The sequence below is a fragment of the Tachyglossus aculeatus genome, unplaced genomic scaffold, assembly GCF_015852505.1.
Source record: "Tachyglossus aculeatus isolate mTacAcu1 unplaced genomic scaffold, mTacAcu1.pri SUPER_34, whole genome shotgun sequence".
Lineage (NCBI taxonomy): Eukaryota > Metazoa > Chordata > Mammalia > Monotremata > Tachyglossidae > Tachyglossus > Tachyglossus aculeatus.
Genome location: NW_024044839.1, coordinates 4,165,881 through 4,181,827, shown reverse-complemented (window position 1 = coordinate 4,181,827; position 15,947 = coordinate 4,165,881). Strand labels below are relative to the sequence as shown.

Sequence of the window (15,947 nt, the reverse complement as noted above, 5' to 3'; positions counted from 1 at the left end):
TAAGTCTGAGGGAGGTGGACAGAAGCCCCATTTTACAGATGAGGGGACTGAGACTCAGAGAAGCGGAATGACTTGCCCGGGGTCACACGGCAGGGATGAGAACCCAGATCCTCTGACTCCAAGGCTTGGGCTTTTAACAACAATAATAATAATATTAAGCACTTACGTTGTGCCAAGCTCTGTATTAAGTACTGGGGTGATACAAGGTCATCAGGCCCCACATGGGGCTCCCAGTCTAGTAGAACTGTACAATGGGGTTAAGACTGAGCCCCATGTGGTTCGGGGACTGTGTCCGACCTAATTATCTTGTGTTGTGTAGAACGGTGGTTGTCGTATAGCATGTGCTTAACAAGTACCATAATTATTATTTATTTGTTATTATTAGGAGAGAGCAGGTTTTTAATTCCCATTTCACAGATGAGGTAACCGAGGCCCAGAGAAGTAAAGCGGCTTGCTCACCTGCCCAAGGTCCCACAGCAGACGATATTCAAAATGGGATTAAGTGGGACAACCTGATCACCTTGTACCTCCCCAGTGCTTAGAACAGTGCTTTGCATATAGTAAGCGCTTAATAAATGCCATCATTATTATTATTATTATTATTATTAGAACCCAGCTCCCCCCAGGCTGCGCTGCTTCCGGCATCCCAATCAGTTGTATTTATTGAGCACTTACTAGGTGCAGAGCACTGTACTAAGTGCTTGGGAGAGGACAGTATAACGGACACATTCCCTGCCCACAGTGAGCTTTCGGTCTAGAGGCACCAGCTTTGTCCGTTGAGGACGGGCCTCCATGAGCCCGTCAGCCCGAAAGCCAGCCACCTCACGGCCCTCCAGACTGTAAGCTCACTGTGGGCAGGGAATGTGTCTGTTTACTCTCCCAAACACTCAGTATAATGCTCTGCACACAGCGCTCAATAAATACGATTCAAGGAATGAATGAATGAATAAACCCTGGCTTCTTAGCCCAAGTGGCCTAACAATAATAATAATAATAATGATGATGATGGCATTTATTAAGCGCTTACTATGTGCAAAGCACTGTTCTAAGCGCTGGGGAGGATACAAGGTGATCAGGTTGTCCCACGGGGGACTCACAGTCTGAATCCCCATTTTACAGATGAGGGAACCGAGGCACAGAGAAGTGAAGTGACTTGCCCAAAGTCACACAGCAGACAAGCGGCAGAGCCAGGATTTGAACCCATGACCTCTGACTCCCAAGCTTGGGCTTTTTCCACTGAGCCACACTGCACCGGCCTCCTAAGCCGGGGGTTGTGGGTTCAAGTCTCATCTTGGGTGCTGTTGATTTTTGTAGCTTAGTGGTAGACAGAGCAGGGGCCTACGAGCCAGAGGGACCTGGGTTCTAATCCTGACTCCACCTCATGTCTGCTGTGTCACCTTGGGCAAGTCCCCTCACTTCCCTGGACCTCAGTGACCTCATCTGTAAAGCTCCCTTTATTCATCCCTCTTCCCAGCCCCACAGTGCTTATTCATTTATTCATTCAGTCGTATTTATTGAGCGCTTATGGTGTGCAGAGCACTTTACTAAGTGCTTGGGAAGTACAAGTTGGCAACATATAGAGATGGCCCCTACCCAATAATGGGCTCACAGTCTAGAAGAGGGAGACAGGACAACAAAACAAAACATGTAGACAGGTGTCAAAATCGTCAGAACAAATAGAATTAAAGCTATATACACATCATTAACAAAATAAATAGAATAGTAAATATGTACAAGTAGAGTAATTAATCTGTACAAATATATATACAAGTGCTGTGGGGAGGGGAAGGAGGTAGGGCGGGGGGGATGGGGAGGAGGAGAGTTTGTACATATCTGTAATTTATTCATTTATATTAATGTTTGTCTCCCCCCTTCTAGACTGTAAGCTTGTGGTGGGCAGGGAATGTGTCTGTTTATTGTTGTAGTATGCTCTCCCAGGTGTTTAGTACAGTGCTTTACACAAAGTAAGTGCTCAATAAAAACAATTGAGTGAATGAGTATGAGCCCCATGTGGGACAGGGACTTTGTCCAGCCTGATTAACTTGTATCTACCCTAGTGCTTACAACAGTGCTTGGTACATAGTAAGCGCTTAGGGACTGTCTCTATATGTTGCCAACTTGTACTTCCCAAGCGCTTAGTACAGTGCTCTGCACCCAGTAAGCGCTCAATAAATATGATTGATTGATAATAGCAATAATTATGGTATTTAAGTGTTAATTGTGTGCCAGGCACTGTACTGAGTGCAGGGGTGGAAAAAAGCAAATTGGGTTGGACACAGTCCCCATCCCGTGTGGGGCTCACAGTCTCAATCCCCACGGGTGCCCAAGGCCACCTGGCAGACAAGCGGTGGAGCCGGGATTAGAACCCAGTTCCTTCTGCCTATCAGGCTCAGTCTCTTTCCACTAAGCCATGCTGCTTCTCACTTCTCTGGGCCTCAGTTTCCTCATCTATACAGTGGGGAATTCAGGGCCCATTCTCCCTCCTCCTTAGACCGAGAGCCCCGTGTGTGACAGTGACCGCGGCCAACCCCAGCGTTTAGTATGGCACTTGGCACATAGTAAGCGTTTAACGAAGGCCCTCGTCGTCGATGCTTAGAAATTCTCGGTGGCCAGTCCCGGGACCCCTGAAGCCTTGTCGGCCTGCTTATCCCACGTCCTCCCCCGGGCCCGGAATGCCCTCCCTCTGCCCGTCCGCCAAGCTAGCTCTCTTCCTCCCTTCAAGGCCCTGCTGAGAGCTCACCTCCTCCAGGAGGCCTTCCCACACTCAGCCCCCTCCTTCCTCTCCCCCTCGTCCCCCTCTCCATCCCTCCCATCTTACCTCCTTCCCTTCCCCACAGCACCTGTATATATGTTTGTACATATTTATTACTCTACTTATTTATTTTACTTGTACCTATCTATTCTATTTTGTTAGTATGTTTGCTTTTGTTCTCTGTCTCCCCCTTCTAGACTATGAGCCCACTGTTGGGTAGGGACTGTCTCTATATATTGCCAGCTTGTACTTCCCAAGCGCTTCGTGCAGTGCTCTGCACACAGTAAGCGCTCAATAAATACGATTGATTGATTATCCCGGCTTCTCTCCGCAGGGCCGACTTCCCTCCCAAGTCATCCTCGAGTCTGCCTTCCAAGTCTACTACGTTCTCCTTCAGCCCCCCTGCATTCAAGGCCTCAACCCGGCCCCCCTGCTGCTCTCCTGCCTCCGCCCCCCAGCCTCAGGTCAACGGGGACCCAGGGTCCCCTCCCCTCCAGCGGCAGCAGGGAGCCAGCCCCGCCCCGCCCAGCTTCCCTGGGAAGAAGAGGAACCGCCATCCTGGGGAAACCGAGTCCCGGGGCGGCGCGGAGGCGGACTCCTCTCCAGGAAACGGGCAGGGCTCCGAGCCCCGGCAGGGCAAGAAGAGGAGGAGGAGGAGGAGACACGGGGAAGACGGGCACAGATGCCTGGCCGAAGGCCCGGAGTCCCCGGTGCGGGGGCACCGGGCAGGGAGAGGGGACGGGAGCCGAGGGGTCCGGAGGGAGGCCCGGACCGAGCCGGCCGCGGGCGGGCCGGAGGAGGCCCGGGATGAGAGGCGGGAGCCCGGCGGCGGTCAGGTGGGAGACGGGACGGGCGCCCATCGCCCCGGGAGGCGGAAGAAGAGGAGGGAGGAGGAGGAGGAGGAGGAGCAGGAGGAGAGGGACGAGGCCGTCCACCACCAGAGTAGAAAGAAGAAGAAGAAAAAGAAGAGGAAGCGAGAAGAACAAGAGGAAAGCGGTGACCCTAGCCAGCGGCCAGCTTCAGACAGGTGAGACTGAGAAGACACACACAAATCAATCAATCAGTCGTATTTATTGAGCGCTTACTGTGTGCTGTACTAAGCGCTTGGGAAGTACAAGTTGGCAACATATAGAGACGGTCCCTACCCAACAGTGGGCTCACGGTCTATAGACGCATACGCACACAGTAATAATGCTAGTGGTACTTGTTAAGCGCTTACTATGTGCCAAGCACTGTTCTAAGCACTGGTGTAAATACAAGTTAATCAGGTTGGACACGGTCTCCTGCCCTTCATGGGACTCACACTCTTAATCCCCATTTTACAGATGAAGTCACCGAGGGAAGTGAAGTGACTTGCCCAAGATCACCCAGCAGACATGGGGCAGAGCCAGGATGCGAACCCTAGTCCTTCTGATGCCCAGGCTTTATCCACTGACCACGCTGTTTCTCAACACACACACACACACACACACACACACACCACCATCAGGGAGGAGCAGAGACGGTTGCGGATTCAGAAGCCGGGGCTGGGGTGGACTGCCAGGCAGCGTGGCTCAGTGGAAAGAGCCCGGGCTTTGGAGTCAGAGGTCATGGGTTCGAATCCCCACTCCACCACATGTCTGCTGTGTGACCTTGGGCAAGTCACTTCACTTCTCTGAGCCTCAGTGACCTCATCTGGAAAATGGGGATTAAGACTGTGAACCCCGCATGGGATAACCTGATCACTTTGTATCCCCCCCAGCGCTTAGAACAGTGCTTTGCACATAGTAAAACAAATGCCAACATTGCTATTATTATTAGCCAAGCCAAAGCCTCGTTCTAACCGTGGCTTCTCTCGTTCCCCTTGAGAGTACGGGATTCTTGGTTGCAGGGAACGGTGCCTCGCTTCTGATGTGCACCGTCTAGGCACTCAGTACAGAGCCAGTCACCCCAGTACACACTCAGTGGCTCCCATCAATGGACTGAAGTTGGCTTTTAATTTAATTAATAATTTTAATAAGGGCATTTATTAAGTGCTTACTATGTGCAAAGCACTGTTCTAAGCGCCGGGGAGGTTACAAGGTGATCAGGTTGTCCCACGGGGGGCTCACAGTCTTAATCCCCATTTTACAGATGAGGTCACTGAGGCATAGGGAAGTTAAGCGACTTGTCCAAAGTCACACAGCAGACAAGTGGCGGAGCTGGGATTTGAACCCATGACCTCTGACTCCAAAGCCCGGGCTCTTTCCCCCTTTTAGACTGTGAGCCCACTGTTGGGTAGGGACTGTCTCTATATGTTGCCAACTTGTACTTCCCAAGAGCTTGGTACAGTGCTCTGCACACAGTAAGCGCTCAATAAATACGATTGATTGATTGATTTCCACTGAGCCACGCTGCTTCTCCAACCAACGTCCAACTCGCGGTCCATCTGCGATCTCCACCTCCACGGGTGGCAGGGGGGTAGATAATCCAGAGACCCTGGCCCGGTTTCCCCCCCATGCCACTCTTCCACGTGATATGGGATATTGGGCAGGCGTTGCTTGCCGACGGATCGGGCTGAGCCTCGCGTCGGAAGCCTAACTCCACTTCCCCTTGTTGCCCTTCAGCAGCTCGGTTCAGGCTGAGGCGGAGGCCCCGAGGACGAAGAATAAGAAGAGAAAGCGAGATTCCGAGCAGGAAGCGGAGGAAAGCGAGCCGGGTCCAGCGCCGAGCGGTGCCCTCTGCGAGGATGCCGACGGCCGGCAGCCCAGAGTCAACGGGCTCGGTGGGTAGCCGGGCTGGGGGAGGAAGGGGACGGGAGATGGGGCGGTTGAAGGCCCTGTTCCTCCCAGGCTAGGTAGGGCCATGTCCCAGTTGAATTTCAGCAGGCCCGGGCTGCATGCGGGGCACTGTACTAAGCACTTGGGAAAGTCCAGTGTACCCTGCCCGCAAGGAGCTGACAGTCTAGAGGCCCATTAGGGCGCCTCAGACCCACCAGGCCTGAGACGGGGGGTGTCTGCCTTGCTTTGACTGCAGGGAAGGAGAAGGTCCTCCAGTCCCCCGCGGAGGAGCAGAACACATCCAGTGTGCTCCAGGAGCTGCTCAAGTATTCGTCCGACAGAGCCTATGGAAAACAAGGTATGGCTGTCCGCGACCGACCCAGCTCCCAGGGCTTGGGAGGAGGAGGCAAGGAGCAGCAATTTTTCCGGGTTGGGGGTTGGAGGGTTGGGGGATGCTTCAGGAGAGAGGCGTCCTGGAGTCCCGGGAGGGATGGGTGGTCGGGGGACCGGAGGATGGAGAAAGTTTGGTGGGAAGAATTGTAAGTGGCCTGCAAGCTTTAGGGCCAGAGGAGAAGAGAGTGGAGCCATCCAGCTCTCGGAATCCAATGGGGGAAATTCGGGGAAACCAGCCCAGGATGAGGGGAGAGTCACCTGCTGGGGTGATACGGGGCTGGAGAAGCAGCGTGGCTCACTGGAAAGAGCCCGGGCTTTGGAGTCAGAGTTCATGGGTTCAAATCCCAGCTCTGCCAATTGTCAGCTGTGTGACTTTGGGCAAGTCACTTCGCTTCTCTGGCCCTCAGTTCCCTCATCTGGAAAATGGGGATTAAGACTGAGCCCCCCCCCCATGGGACAACCTGATCACCTTGTAAACTCCCCAGTGCTTAGAACGGTGCTTTGCACATAGTAAGCGCTTAATAAATGCCATCATTATTATTATGTCAGCTGATGTCACAGGGCCTAGTTCCATTCGGTGAACTGAGGCGGGCAGGACACTTGCCCAAGTCTTCAACCCCCCTCTCAGCCCCACAGCACTTAAGTCCTTATCTGTCATTTACTGATTTCTACTAATGTCCGTCTCCCCCTCTAGACTGTAAGCTCATTATGGGCAGGGAATGTGTCTGTTTATTATTGTCAATCAATCGTATTTATTGAGCGCTTACTGTGTGCAGAGCACTGGACTAAGCGCTTGGGAAGTACAAGTTGGCAACATATAGAGACAGTCCCTACCCAACAGTGGGCTCACAGTTTAAAAGACCGTCTTCTCCCAAGAGGACAAGGCTCTCCCAAGACTGTCCTCTTGTCCTCTCCCAAGCGCTTAGTCCAGTGCTCCGCACATAGTAAGCTCTCAATGAATACGATTGAACGAATGAAACCGATGCCGACCTGTGTTCCGGGACTTCTCGGGGTTGAGCCCCCCGAGGGTGAGGGTCTTGAAAAGGGCAGTAGCGTGACCCAATTCCCTGCCCTCAAAGAACTAATAGAGCCCGGGTTTGGGAGTCAGAAGGACCTGGGTTTTAATCCCTGGCTCCGCCACATATCTGCTGCTGTGTGATCTTGGGCTGGTCACTTCACTTCTCTGCGCCTCAGTTCCCTCATCTGTAAAATGGGGATTAAGAGGGTGAGCCCCCCGCGGGACTGGGACTTTGGCCACCCTGATTAACTTAGATCCACCCCAGCATTTAGAACAGTGCTTGGCGTGTAGTAATAGTTATATAGTAATAGTAGTTATAGTAATAGTTAGTATAGTAATAGGATCCCCCCATCTTACCTCCTTCCCTTCCCCACAACACCTGTATATATGTGTATATGTTTGTACATATATACGTGTATATATATATATATATATATATATAGGCTTTGGAGTCAGAGGTCATGGGTTCAAATCCTGGCTCCGCCAATTGTCAGCTGTGTGACTTTGGGCAAGTCACCTAACTTCTCTGTGCCTCAGTTCCCTCATCTGTAAAATGGGGATGATGAACGTGAGCCCCCCGCGGGACAACCTGATCACCTTGTAACCTCCCCAGTGCTTAGAACAGTGCTTTGCACATAGTAAGCGCTTAATAAATGTCATCATTATTATTATTAGTACATATTTATTACTCTATTTTACTTGTACATGTCTATTCTATTTATTTTATTTTGTTAGTATGTTTAGTTTTGTTCTCTGTCTCCCCCTTTTAGACTGTGAGCCCACTGTTGGGTAGGGACTGTCTCTATATGTTGCCAACTTGTACTTCCCAAGCGCTTAGTACAGTGCTCTGCACACAGTAAGCGCTCAATAAATACGATTGATTGATTATAAATTGCCCGTCTAAAGTTGGGTCACATCAATACCCAGGAGGAGGTCCGTTATAGCCCAGATGGGGCAGGCTGAGGGTCTCGCTCGCTTCCTCCTTGCAGTCCTCACCTGGAGCGGGGAGATCTCGGCCGTGAGTCAGGATGCCATCCAGGACAGCAGGTTGGCTCGGAGCGAGACAGTGATTGACGACTGGGATGAGGAATTTGACCGGGGGAAGGTAAGAGGCCAGCCGGGAACAGGGACTCGGTGAGGCCCGGGATTTTGTGTGCTTTGTGGTTTTGGGCATGTTCCATGCCCACTGTTGGGTAGGGACCGTCTCTATACGTTGCCAATTTGTACTTCCCAAGCGCTTAGTACAGTGCTCTGCACATAGTAAGCGCTCAATAAATACGATTGATGATGCCCGCGGACGGGTGCCGCCCCCGGCCCGGCTTGAGGTCCCCGTCTTTGGAAAGCCCTGGATCGGAGGGATTACAGAGCCCATCCGTCCAGCTGATGGGGGATTTAGTTGGCCCTGATTGATCAAGCAGTCAGTCAAGGGGACTTACTGAGCAGCAGGACTAAGCGCTTGGGAGAGTCCAGTCCAACAGAGTTGGTAGACATGAACCCTGCCCGCAAGAAGGGCAAGCCAATTGTCCGCTGTGTGACTTTGGGCAAGTCACTTCTCTGTGCCTCAGTTACCTCTTCTGTAAAATGGGGATTGAGACTGTGAGCCCCAAGTGGGACAACCTGATCACCTTCTATCCTCCCCAGCACTTAGAACAGTGCTTTGCACATAGTAAGCGCTTAATAAATGTCATTATAACTAATTAACAGCCCTGAACCTGGAACAGCCCCGCTCTCTCTTGAGATCCTTGACGTCTTGAGAGGCAGCTTGTCCTAGAGGAAAGGGCCCAGGCCTGGAAATCAGAGGACCTGGGTTCTAATCCCACCTCTGCCACTAGCCTGCTGTGTCCTTATGCAAGTCTCTGTACCTCTCCGGGCCTCAGTTCCCTCATCTGCAAAATGGGGATTAGGTCCCTGTTCTCCCTCCTACTTAGACTGTGAGCCCCAGGTGGGACCTGATGATCTCGTCTGTACCCCAGTGCTTAGTACAGTGCTTGGCATAGTGAGCCAAGGACGAGCTAATAATAATAATAATAATAATAATGGCATTTGTTAAGCGCTTACTATGTGCAAAGCACGTTCTAAGCACTGGGGGATACAAGGTGATCAGGTTGTCCCGTGCGGGGCTCACAGTCATCATCCCCATTTTACAGATGAGGTAACTGAGGCTCTGAGAATAATAATAATAATTGGCATTTGTTAAGCGCTTACTATGTGCAAAGCACTGTTCTAAGCGCTGGGGGATACAAGGTGATCAGGTTGTCCCATGCGGGGCTCACGGTCATCATCCCCATTTTACAGATGAGGTAACTGAGGCTCTGAGAAGTTAAAAGTGACTTGCTCAAGGTCACACAGCAGACATGTGGTGGAGCCGGGATTCGAACCCACGACCTCTGACTCCAAAGCCCGGGCTCTTTCCACTGAGCCACGCTGCTTCTCTGAGCTGGTTCTCATCCCGGCTCCGCCACTCGTTTTCTGTGTGACCGTGGGCAGAATCACTTCACCTCTCTGGGCCTCAGTTCCTTCATCTGTAAAATGGGGAGTACGACCGCGAACCCAGTGTGGGACAGAGACTGTGTCCCCTCTAGACCGCAAGCTCATTGTGTGCAGGGAATGTATCTGTTTATTGTTGTATTGTACTCTCCCAAACGCTCCCCAGTCTGAGCCCCCTTTTCCCTCTCCTCCTCCCCATCCCCCCGGCCCTACCTCCTTCCCCTCCCCACAGCTCTTGTGTATGTTTGTACACAAGTGTTATTACTCTATTTTATTAGATTTTATTTAGTTTTATTAGATTTATTGCTCTATTTTTCTTGTACATATTTCCTATTCTATTTATTTTGTTAATGATGTGCATATAGCTTTAATTCTATTTGTTCTGACGACTTTGACACCCGTCTACGTGTTTTGTTTTGTTGTCTGTCTGCCCCTTCTAGTCTGTGAGCCCGCTGTTGGGTAGGGACCGTCTCTATATGTTGCCAACTTTGACTTCCCAAGCGCTTAGTACAGTGCTCCGCACACAGGAACCGCTCAATAAAAACAATTGAATGAATGAATGCTCTACACACTTGATTAACGTCATCATCATCAATCATCAATCGTATTTATCATCATCAATCGCTGCTTTAAGAGAAGCAGCGTGGTTCAGTGGAAAGAGCCCGGGCTTTGGAGTCAGAGGTCATGGGTTCAAGTCCCGGCTCTGCCACTTAGCTGTGTGACTCTGGGCAAGTCACTTCACTTCTCTGTGCCTTAGTTACCTCATCTGTAAAATGGGGATTAAGACCGTGAGCCCCACGTGGGACAACCTGATCACCTTGTAACCTCCCTGGCGCTTAGAACGGTGCTTTGCCCATAGTAAGTGCTTAATAAATGCAATCATTATTATTATTATTAGATATGTACAAGTAAACGTGTATCTAGTCCAGTGCCTGGCACGTAGCAAACGCCGAAACACCAAAAATACCCACCGCGGGGATTATTCTTCTTATTACTGTTAAAGCATCACATTCGGTGGTTCTCTAATTAGGTGAAGAAGTTCAAGAAGTTCAGGCCGGAGAAGAAGCGGAACTTCAACGCCTTCCAGAAGCTGCAGAGTCGTCGCAACTTCTGGTCCGCGACCCACCCGGCGAAGGCCAGCAGCCTCAGCTACCGGCGCTGACGCCGCGGGGACCGGTGAGCGGGGAATCTCCAGCGGGTCCGGCAGGGAAGACGGGACCCCCGGCGGGCTTCCGGGACTTCCCATTCGGGCTTCGAGACCACCACCTGCCCACTCCCCGGTCCATAGCATCACATAGTAATGATTGTGGTATTTGTTCACCACCTATGTGCAAGGCACTGAACTAAGCGCCAGGGTGGATACAATCAATCAATCAGTCAGTCGTATTTATTGAGCGCTTACTGTGTGCAGAGCACTGTACTGAGCGCTTGGGAAGTACAAGTTGGCAACATATAGAGACGGTCCCTACCCAACAGTGGGCTCACAGTCTAGAAGGGGGAGACGGAGAACAAAACCAAACATACTAACAAAATAAAATAGAATAGAATAGATATGTACAAGTAAAAGAAATAGAGTAATAAATATGTACAAACATATATACATATATACAGGTGCTGTGGGGAAGGGAAGGAGGTAAGGAGAGGGGGACGAGGGGGAGAGGAAGCAAATTGAGTTGGAAACAGCCCATGTGGGGCTGTAATCCCGGCTCTGCCAACTGTCAGCTGTGTGACTTTAGGCAAGTCACTTCACTTCTCTGGGCCTCGGTTCCCTCATCTGTAAAATGGGGATTAAGACTGTGAGCCCCACGTGGGACAACCTGATAACCTGATCACTCCAGGGGATCCCCAAATTATTGTTATTATTATTATTATTATATCATTATCACTATATTTGTTAAGTGCAGGAAGCAGCATGGCTCAGTGGAAAGAACACGGGCTTTGGAGTCAGAGATCATGGGTTCAAATGCCGACTCCGCCAATTGCCAGCTGTGTGACTTTGGGCAAGTCACTTCAATAGATATTGTACATATCTATTCTATTTTATTTTGTTAATATGTTTTGTTTTGTTCTCTGTCTCCCCTCTCTAGACTGTGAGCCCACTGTTGGATAGGGACCGTCTCTATATGTTGCCACCTTGGACTTCCCAAGTGCTTAGTACAGTGCTCTGCACACAGTAAGCGCTCAATAAATGCGATTGATTGATTGACCTCACTTCTCTGGGCCTCAGTTACCTCCATCTGTAAAATGGGGATTAAAACTGTGAGCCCCCCCCGTGGGACAACCTGATCACCTTGTAACCTCCCCAGCGCTTAGAACAGTGCTTTGCACATAGTAAGGGCTTAACAAATACCCCGCACAAAATCCCCATTTTACAGATGAGGTCACTGAGACCCAGAGAAGTGAAGTGACTTCCCAAGGTCACACAGCAGACGAGAGGTGGAGCCGGGATTAGAACCCATGTTGCTTTTCCTAGCTTCCCCGCTGTATACCAGAAGCTCCTTTTGTACAGGGGTTGTGCATCGCACTTTCCCAAGCGTTCAGTACAGCGATAGATAAATATCACTGGTTTTTTTATGCTATTAAGCGCTTACTATGTGTCAAACACTGCTCTAAGTACTGTGGTAGATACATGGTGTTCTGGCAAGTTACCTTGGGCAAGTCACTTCATTTCTGGGGCTCAGTTCCCTCATCTGCAAAATGGGGATAGGATCTCAAGCCCCAGCTGGGACCTGACCTACCCTGTTGTTTAGAATAGCGCCTGACGCATACTGAGCGTTTCGTGGCTTAGTGGAAAGCGTCCGGACCTGGGTTCTAATTCTGGCTCCGCCACTCGTCTGCTGTGTCACCTTGGGCGAGTCACTTCTGTGCCTCCGTGTCGTCATCTGTAAAGTGGAGATTAAGACTGGGAGCCCTGTGTGGGACAGGGACTGTGTCCAACGTGATTATCTTGCATCTACCCCAGCGCTTAGTACAGCGCGTGGCACATAAGCACTTAACAACTACCACGGTTATTATTAGATACTAAAATAATAGTAGTGCAGTTCTAGGATGGGCAGGAGCCCATGCGAGAAACGGCGGGCGGGTTTGGCTGGCGCAGAGGCCCTGGAAACCACGCCAGGGTTGATTGAGTGTGAAATAGCGGTTACGTGTGCCATCTGTGATGGTTTGCCTCCTCTCTCAGGCTCCAGGAAGATCCCGCCGCTTCTTCTGGACTTGACCGCCCACCTGTCCCACCGGGAGGGGAGACCGTGGTCTTGGGCCCCTGCCTCTCCCAGGACATTGGCACTGTCCCGATCCACTGTGGGAGGAAACTCTGAGCTGCTGTCGTAGTCTGCCCGGTCTCCCCTGGGGCAGAGGTTCTTAAAAGCCCGGAAGCCCAAGCGGTGTCGTCCTCGTGATGTTGCCAAGAAAGACCGCGGCGAAGGTCGCGTTGCCGGGGAGGCCGGTGGGATGGGAGGCACAAAGGGTCTCACCTTTGATCCTGGGGTCCCCGGAGAGGCTCCAGTTGGCGAGAACGGGGTGGGTTTGATGAGAACCGGCGATTTTTATCAGTGTCTTGCCTCCCCGGGGGATGCGCCGAAGGAAATTAGTGGTCCAGGAGGGGCGTCTAGGTTGTCTCTAGCTGCACTGCCTTCGCCATACTGGTGAACAGATCCCTTGTTTCTTGTCATCCGGGAAGAGGGGCAGTGGGGGTTGCCGCAGGACTGATCGCAAGGGGCCGGTGCTCTGAGGGACGGCTCCCCTCCCGGAATTCCCCTCGGGCCTACGGTAATCCCGAGCAGGTGGCGATGGCGTCGGAGGCCTTCCACTCGGACGTCGTCCCGGCCCCAACCCGAATTGGGTTAAGGGAGCCCGGGACACCTTGCCGTCTGGCAAAATCGGGCCCGCCCTGACCTCGAGCGGAAATGGGGCCGCAGTCGCGCGGCGGCACGAATGATGGCTACTGCCCCGCCCCCCCAGTTCGTGGCCGTGGGGCCAGGCGGGGCTCACCTCAGCGCAAGGAACCAGAACCTCAAGTCTCTCTTCTTCCCTGGTGACACCCGCTCCCCCTCCTCCTCTCCGGAATCACGCTCGGAGCCGGGATTCACAGGTCACTCAGCGTCCCCACCCTGTCTCCCCTTCTCGGGCTTCTTGCTCCAAGATCGTGTCCCCTGCTTCTCCCGGCTGAGTTGGCTTCACCCTCCCCTCTGCCTTCCTCAGCCCCCGCCGGATCGGAGGCGAAACCCGGGCACGGCGTGAACCTTTTTGGCAAAGGTTCGGTAGAGGACGGCCAATCGCGGATGCTCCTGGCCTTGGGCAGGAGGTTGTCAGGGGTGGGGGTGGTCCTCCAGCGGCCATGGAGCGAAGACTGGCCACTATCCCCGTGACTCGGTTGTCACCTTCCAGCGGTGGGGGTGTGTGTGGAGAAAACGCAGTCACATTTTGCTCTCCGTCCATCTCCCTGGCGCTCTTGGCTCCCTTCTTTTGTGCCCCAGCCTGGCGGTTGGGGTCCCCTAGTCTGAAACACCTTTCCACGTCTTCCACTGACGTCCCTTCATCCGTCTCTCGCCCCCCGCCAACTTCACCATCCTCCCGTCCGTCTCCCGCCCCTTCCAAAATACCTCCCGACGGCATGACTCGTCCAAAACGTTTTTTTATCATCGCCCACTTGAAAGCAAGCCCTCTCCTCCACCAGTCCGGTCGGGGCAGGGTCCTCACCCGGAAATCAATTCGCCCAACGTTAGATGACTGACATGTACATATACATATATACATATATATATATATATAAAATAATAAAGCTTTTATAATAGCGGTCGTCCAACTGGCATAGAATCTGGATTTTATTTAACTTGGACTTGAGGAAGTAAGTTTGGGGAGATCTATGCTAGTACACTGGAGCTCAGAAGGCTACAGGTGCCTCTCCTTAATCCATCTTTTTTCAGCCTGGTGTCTGATTGAATGGGAGTAGAACGATCCCAAAACCTCTGATGTGCGTGTGGGATCGGCCAGGCCTCCTGTGTTTCGCATCCTCCTGCTCAGGAAGCACTGTAGCCCGTGGCATTGCCGAGGTAGCAGTGTAATAAACCATTTTGGGGAGTCCCGTGTGCTTGTTGGTTTTTTACTGGGCGTTGGGGAGGGGGTCAGAGAGCCGTCTTGGAACATGGAGATAGTATTCCCAAAGAACCTCAGGTTTATTCATATTCATATAGTCGACATACTGGCTTGATTTCTCTGTGCCACAGTTACCTCCTCTGTAAAATGAAGGTTGACTGAGCTCCATATGGAACATGGACTGTGTCCAACCAGTTTAGCCTGTATTTTCCTAGTGCTTAGGACACTGTCTGGCACGTTGCAAAGTGTTTAACAAATACATTTAAAAAAAGGGCTTTTTTTTTTTTTGCTTTCAGTGGGGAGAAATGAAAAGCCAATGGTGGTTTTTAGAGAAGGGGAGAGTGGGACGCCAACGGTGGGTTTTTGAGAAGGGAGAGGTACGTAGAGCGATGGTTTGATTAGAAACCCACTGATTAGTTGCCCCCGCAGCTTCCTGTGGAAACCTACTCCGTCTTCCAAAGGAAGATAGATTTCTTCCTGTTTGTTTCAACCTGACCACCTGCAAGCCTCAAACTTAGGTTGGGGCTGAGGGAGGGGGTGAATAGAGGGAGGAAATCAGGGCGATGCAGAAAGGAGTGGGAGAAGAGGGAATGAGGGGTGAGTCGGGGAAGGCCTCTTGAGGGAGGTGTGCCTTCAACAAGGCTTTGAAGGAGGAAAGAGTCATTATCTGGCAAATCTGGGGGCGCGGGAGGGAGGAGGGTTTACCAGGCCAGAGGCAGGACGTGGACTTCCGATCTGATTATATTGTATCTACCCTTGCTGCTTGGCACGTAAGAAGCGCTTAACAAATACCACAATTATGATTGCATCAACCGTTGGACTGAGGATAATCTTGTTTCCTTTTTAATCTTTCTGGGGTACGTGGCCCAGGATACAAGGGAACCAGGGCCGGGAGATGGGACTAGGGTTGGGAGGCAGAGGGTACCTGGGATGGGAGACGGGGACCAGGGCCAGGAGGCCGAGGGGTGTCTGTGCTGGGAGACGGGATCCAGTTCTGGGAGGCTAAAGGGGACCTGGTCTAGGAGGTAGTGGGGTGACTAGGGCTGAGAGGCCTCGGGGACCATGGCAGGGAGGCAGAGAGGGGCAAGGACCAAGAAGCAGAAAGAGACCAGGGCCCGAAGGTAGATGGGGACCACGACCGGGAGGCAGAGGAGGACCATTCAAGTGGGATCTTTATTGTATTTTTTTATTTTATTTTATTTTATTTTATTTTATTTTATTTTTTATTTTATTTTATTTTATTTTTTATTTTATTTTATTTTATTTTTTATTTTATTTTATTTTTTATTTTATTTTATTTTTTATTTTATTTTATTTTGTTAGTATGTTTGATTTTGTTCTCTGTCTCCCCCTTTTACACTGTGAGCCCACTGTTGGGTAGGGACCGTCTCTATATATGTTGCCAACTTGGACTTCCCAAGCGCTTAGTACAGTGTTCTGCACACAAGCGCTCAATACATACGAT

The 15,947-nt window shown here is 51.4% G+C and overlaps 1 protein-coding gene across 1 annotated transcript in view; it reads left to right on the top strand.

Moving 5' to 3' along the window:
• USP36 (ubiquitin specific peptidase 36) overlaps window positions 1–14,462 on the top strand; it is a 53,122-nt gene extending 38,660 nt beyond the window's left edge. The window contains 6 exon segments of the mRNA XM_038742063.1: window positions 3,087–3,779; window positions 5,338–5,495; window positions 5,747–5,848; window positions 7,891–8,006; window positions 10,419–10,564; window positions 12,570–14,462. Of these exon segments, the coding sequence (XP_038597991.1) occupies window positions 3,087–3,779; window positions 5,338–5,495; window positions 5,747–5,848; window positions 7,891–8,006; window positions 10,419–10,550 (1,201 nt within the window). The 3' untranslated portion in view covers window positions 10,551–10,564; window positions 12,570–14,462.
• The last annotated feature ends 1,485 nt before the right edge of the window (window positions 14,463–15,947 follow it).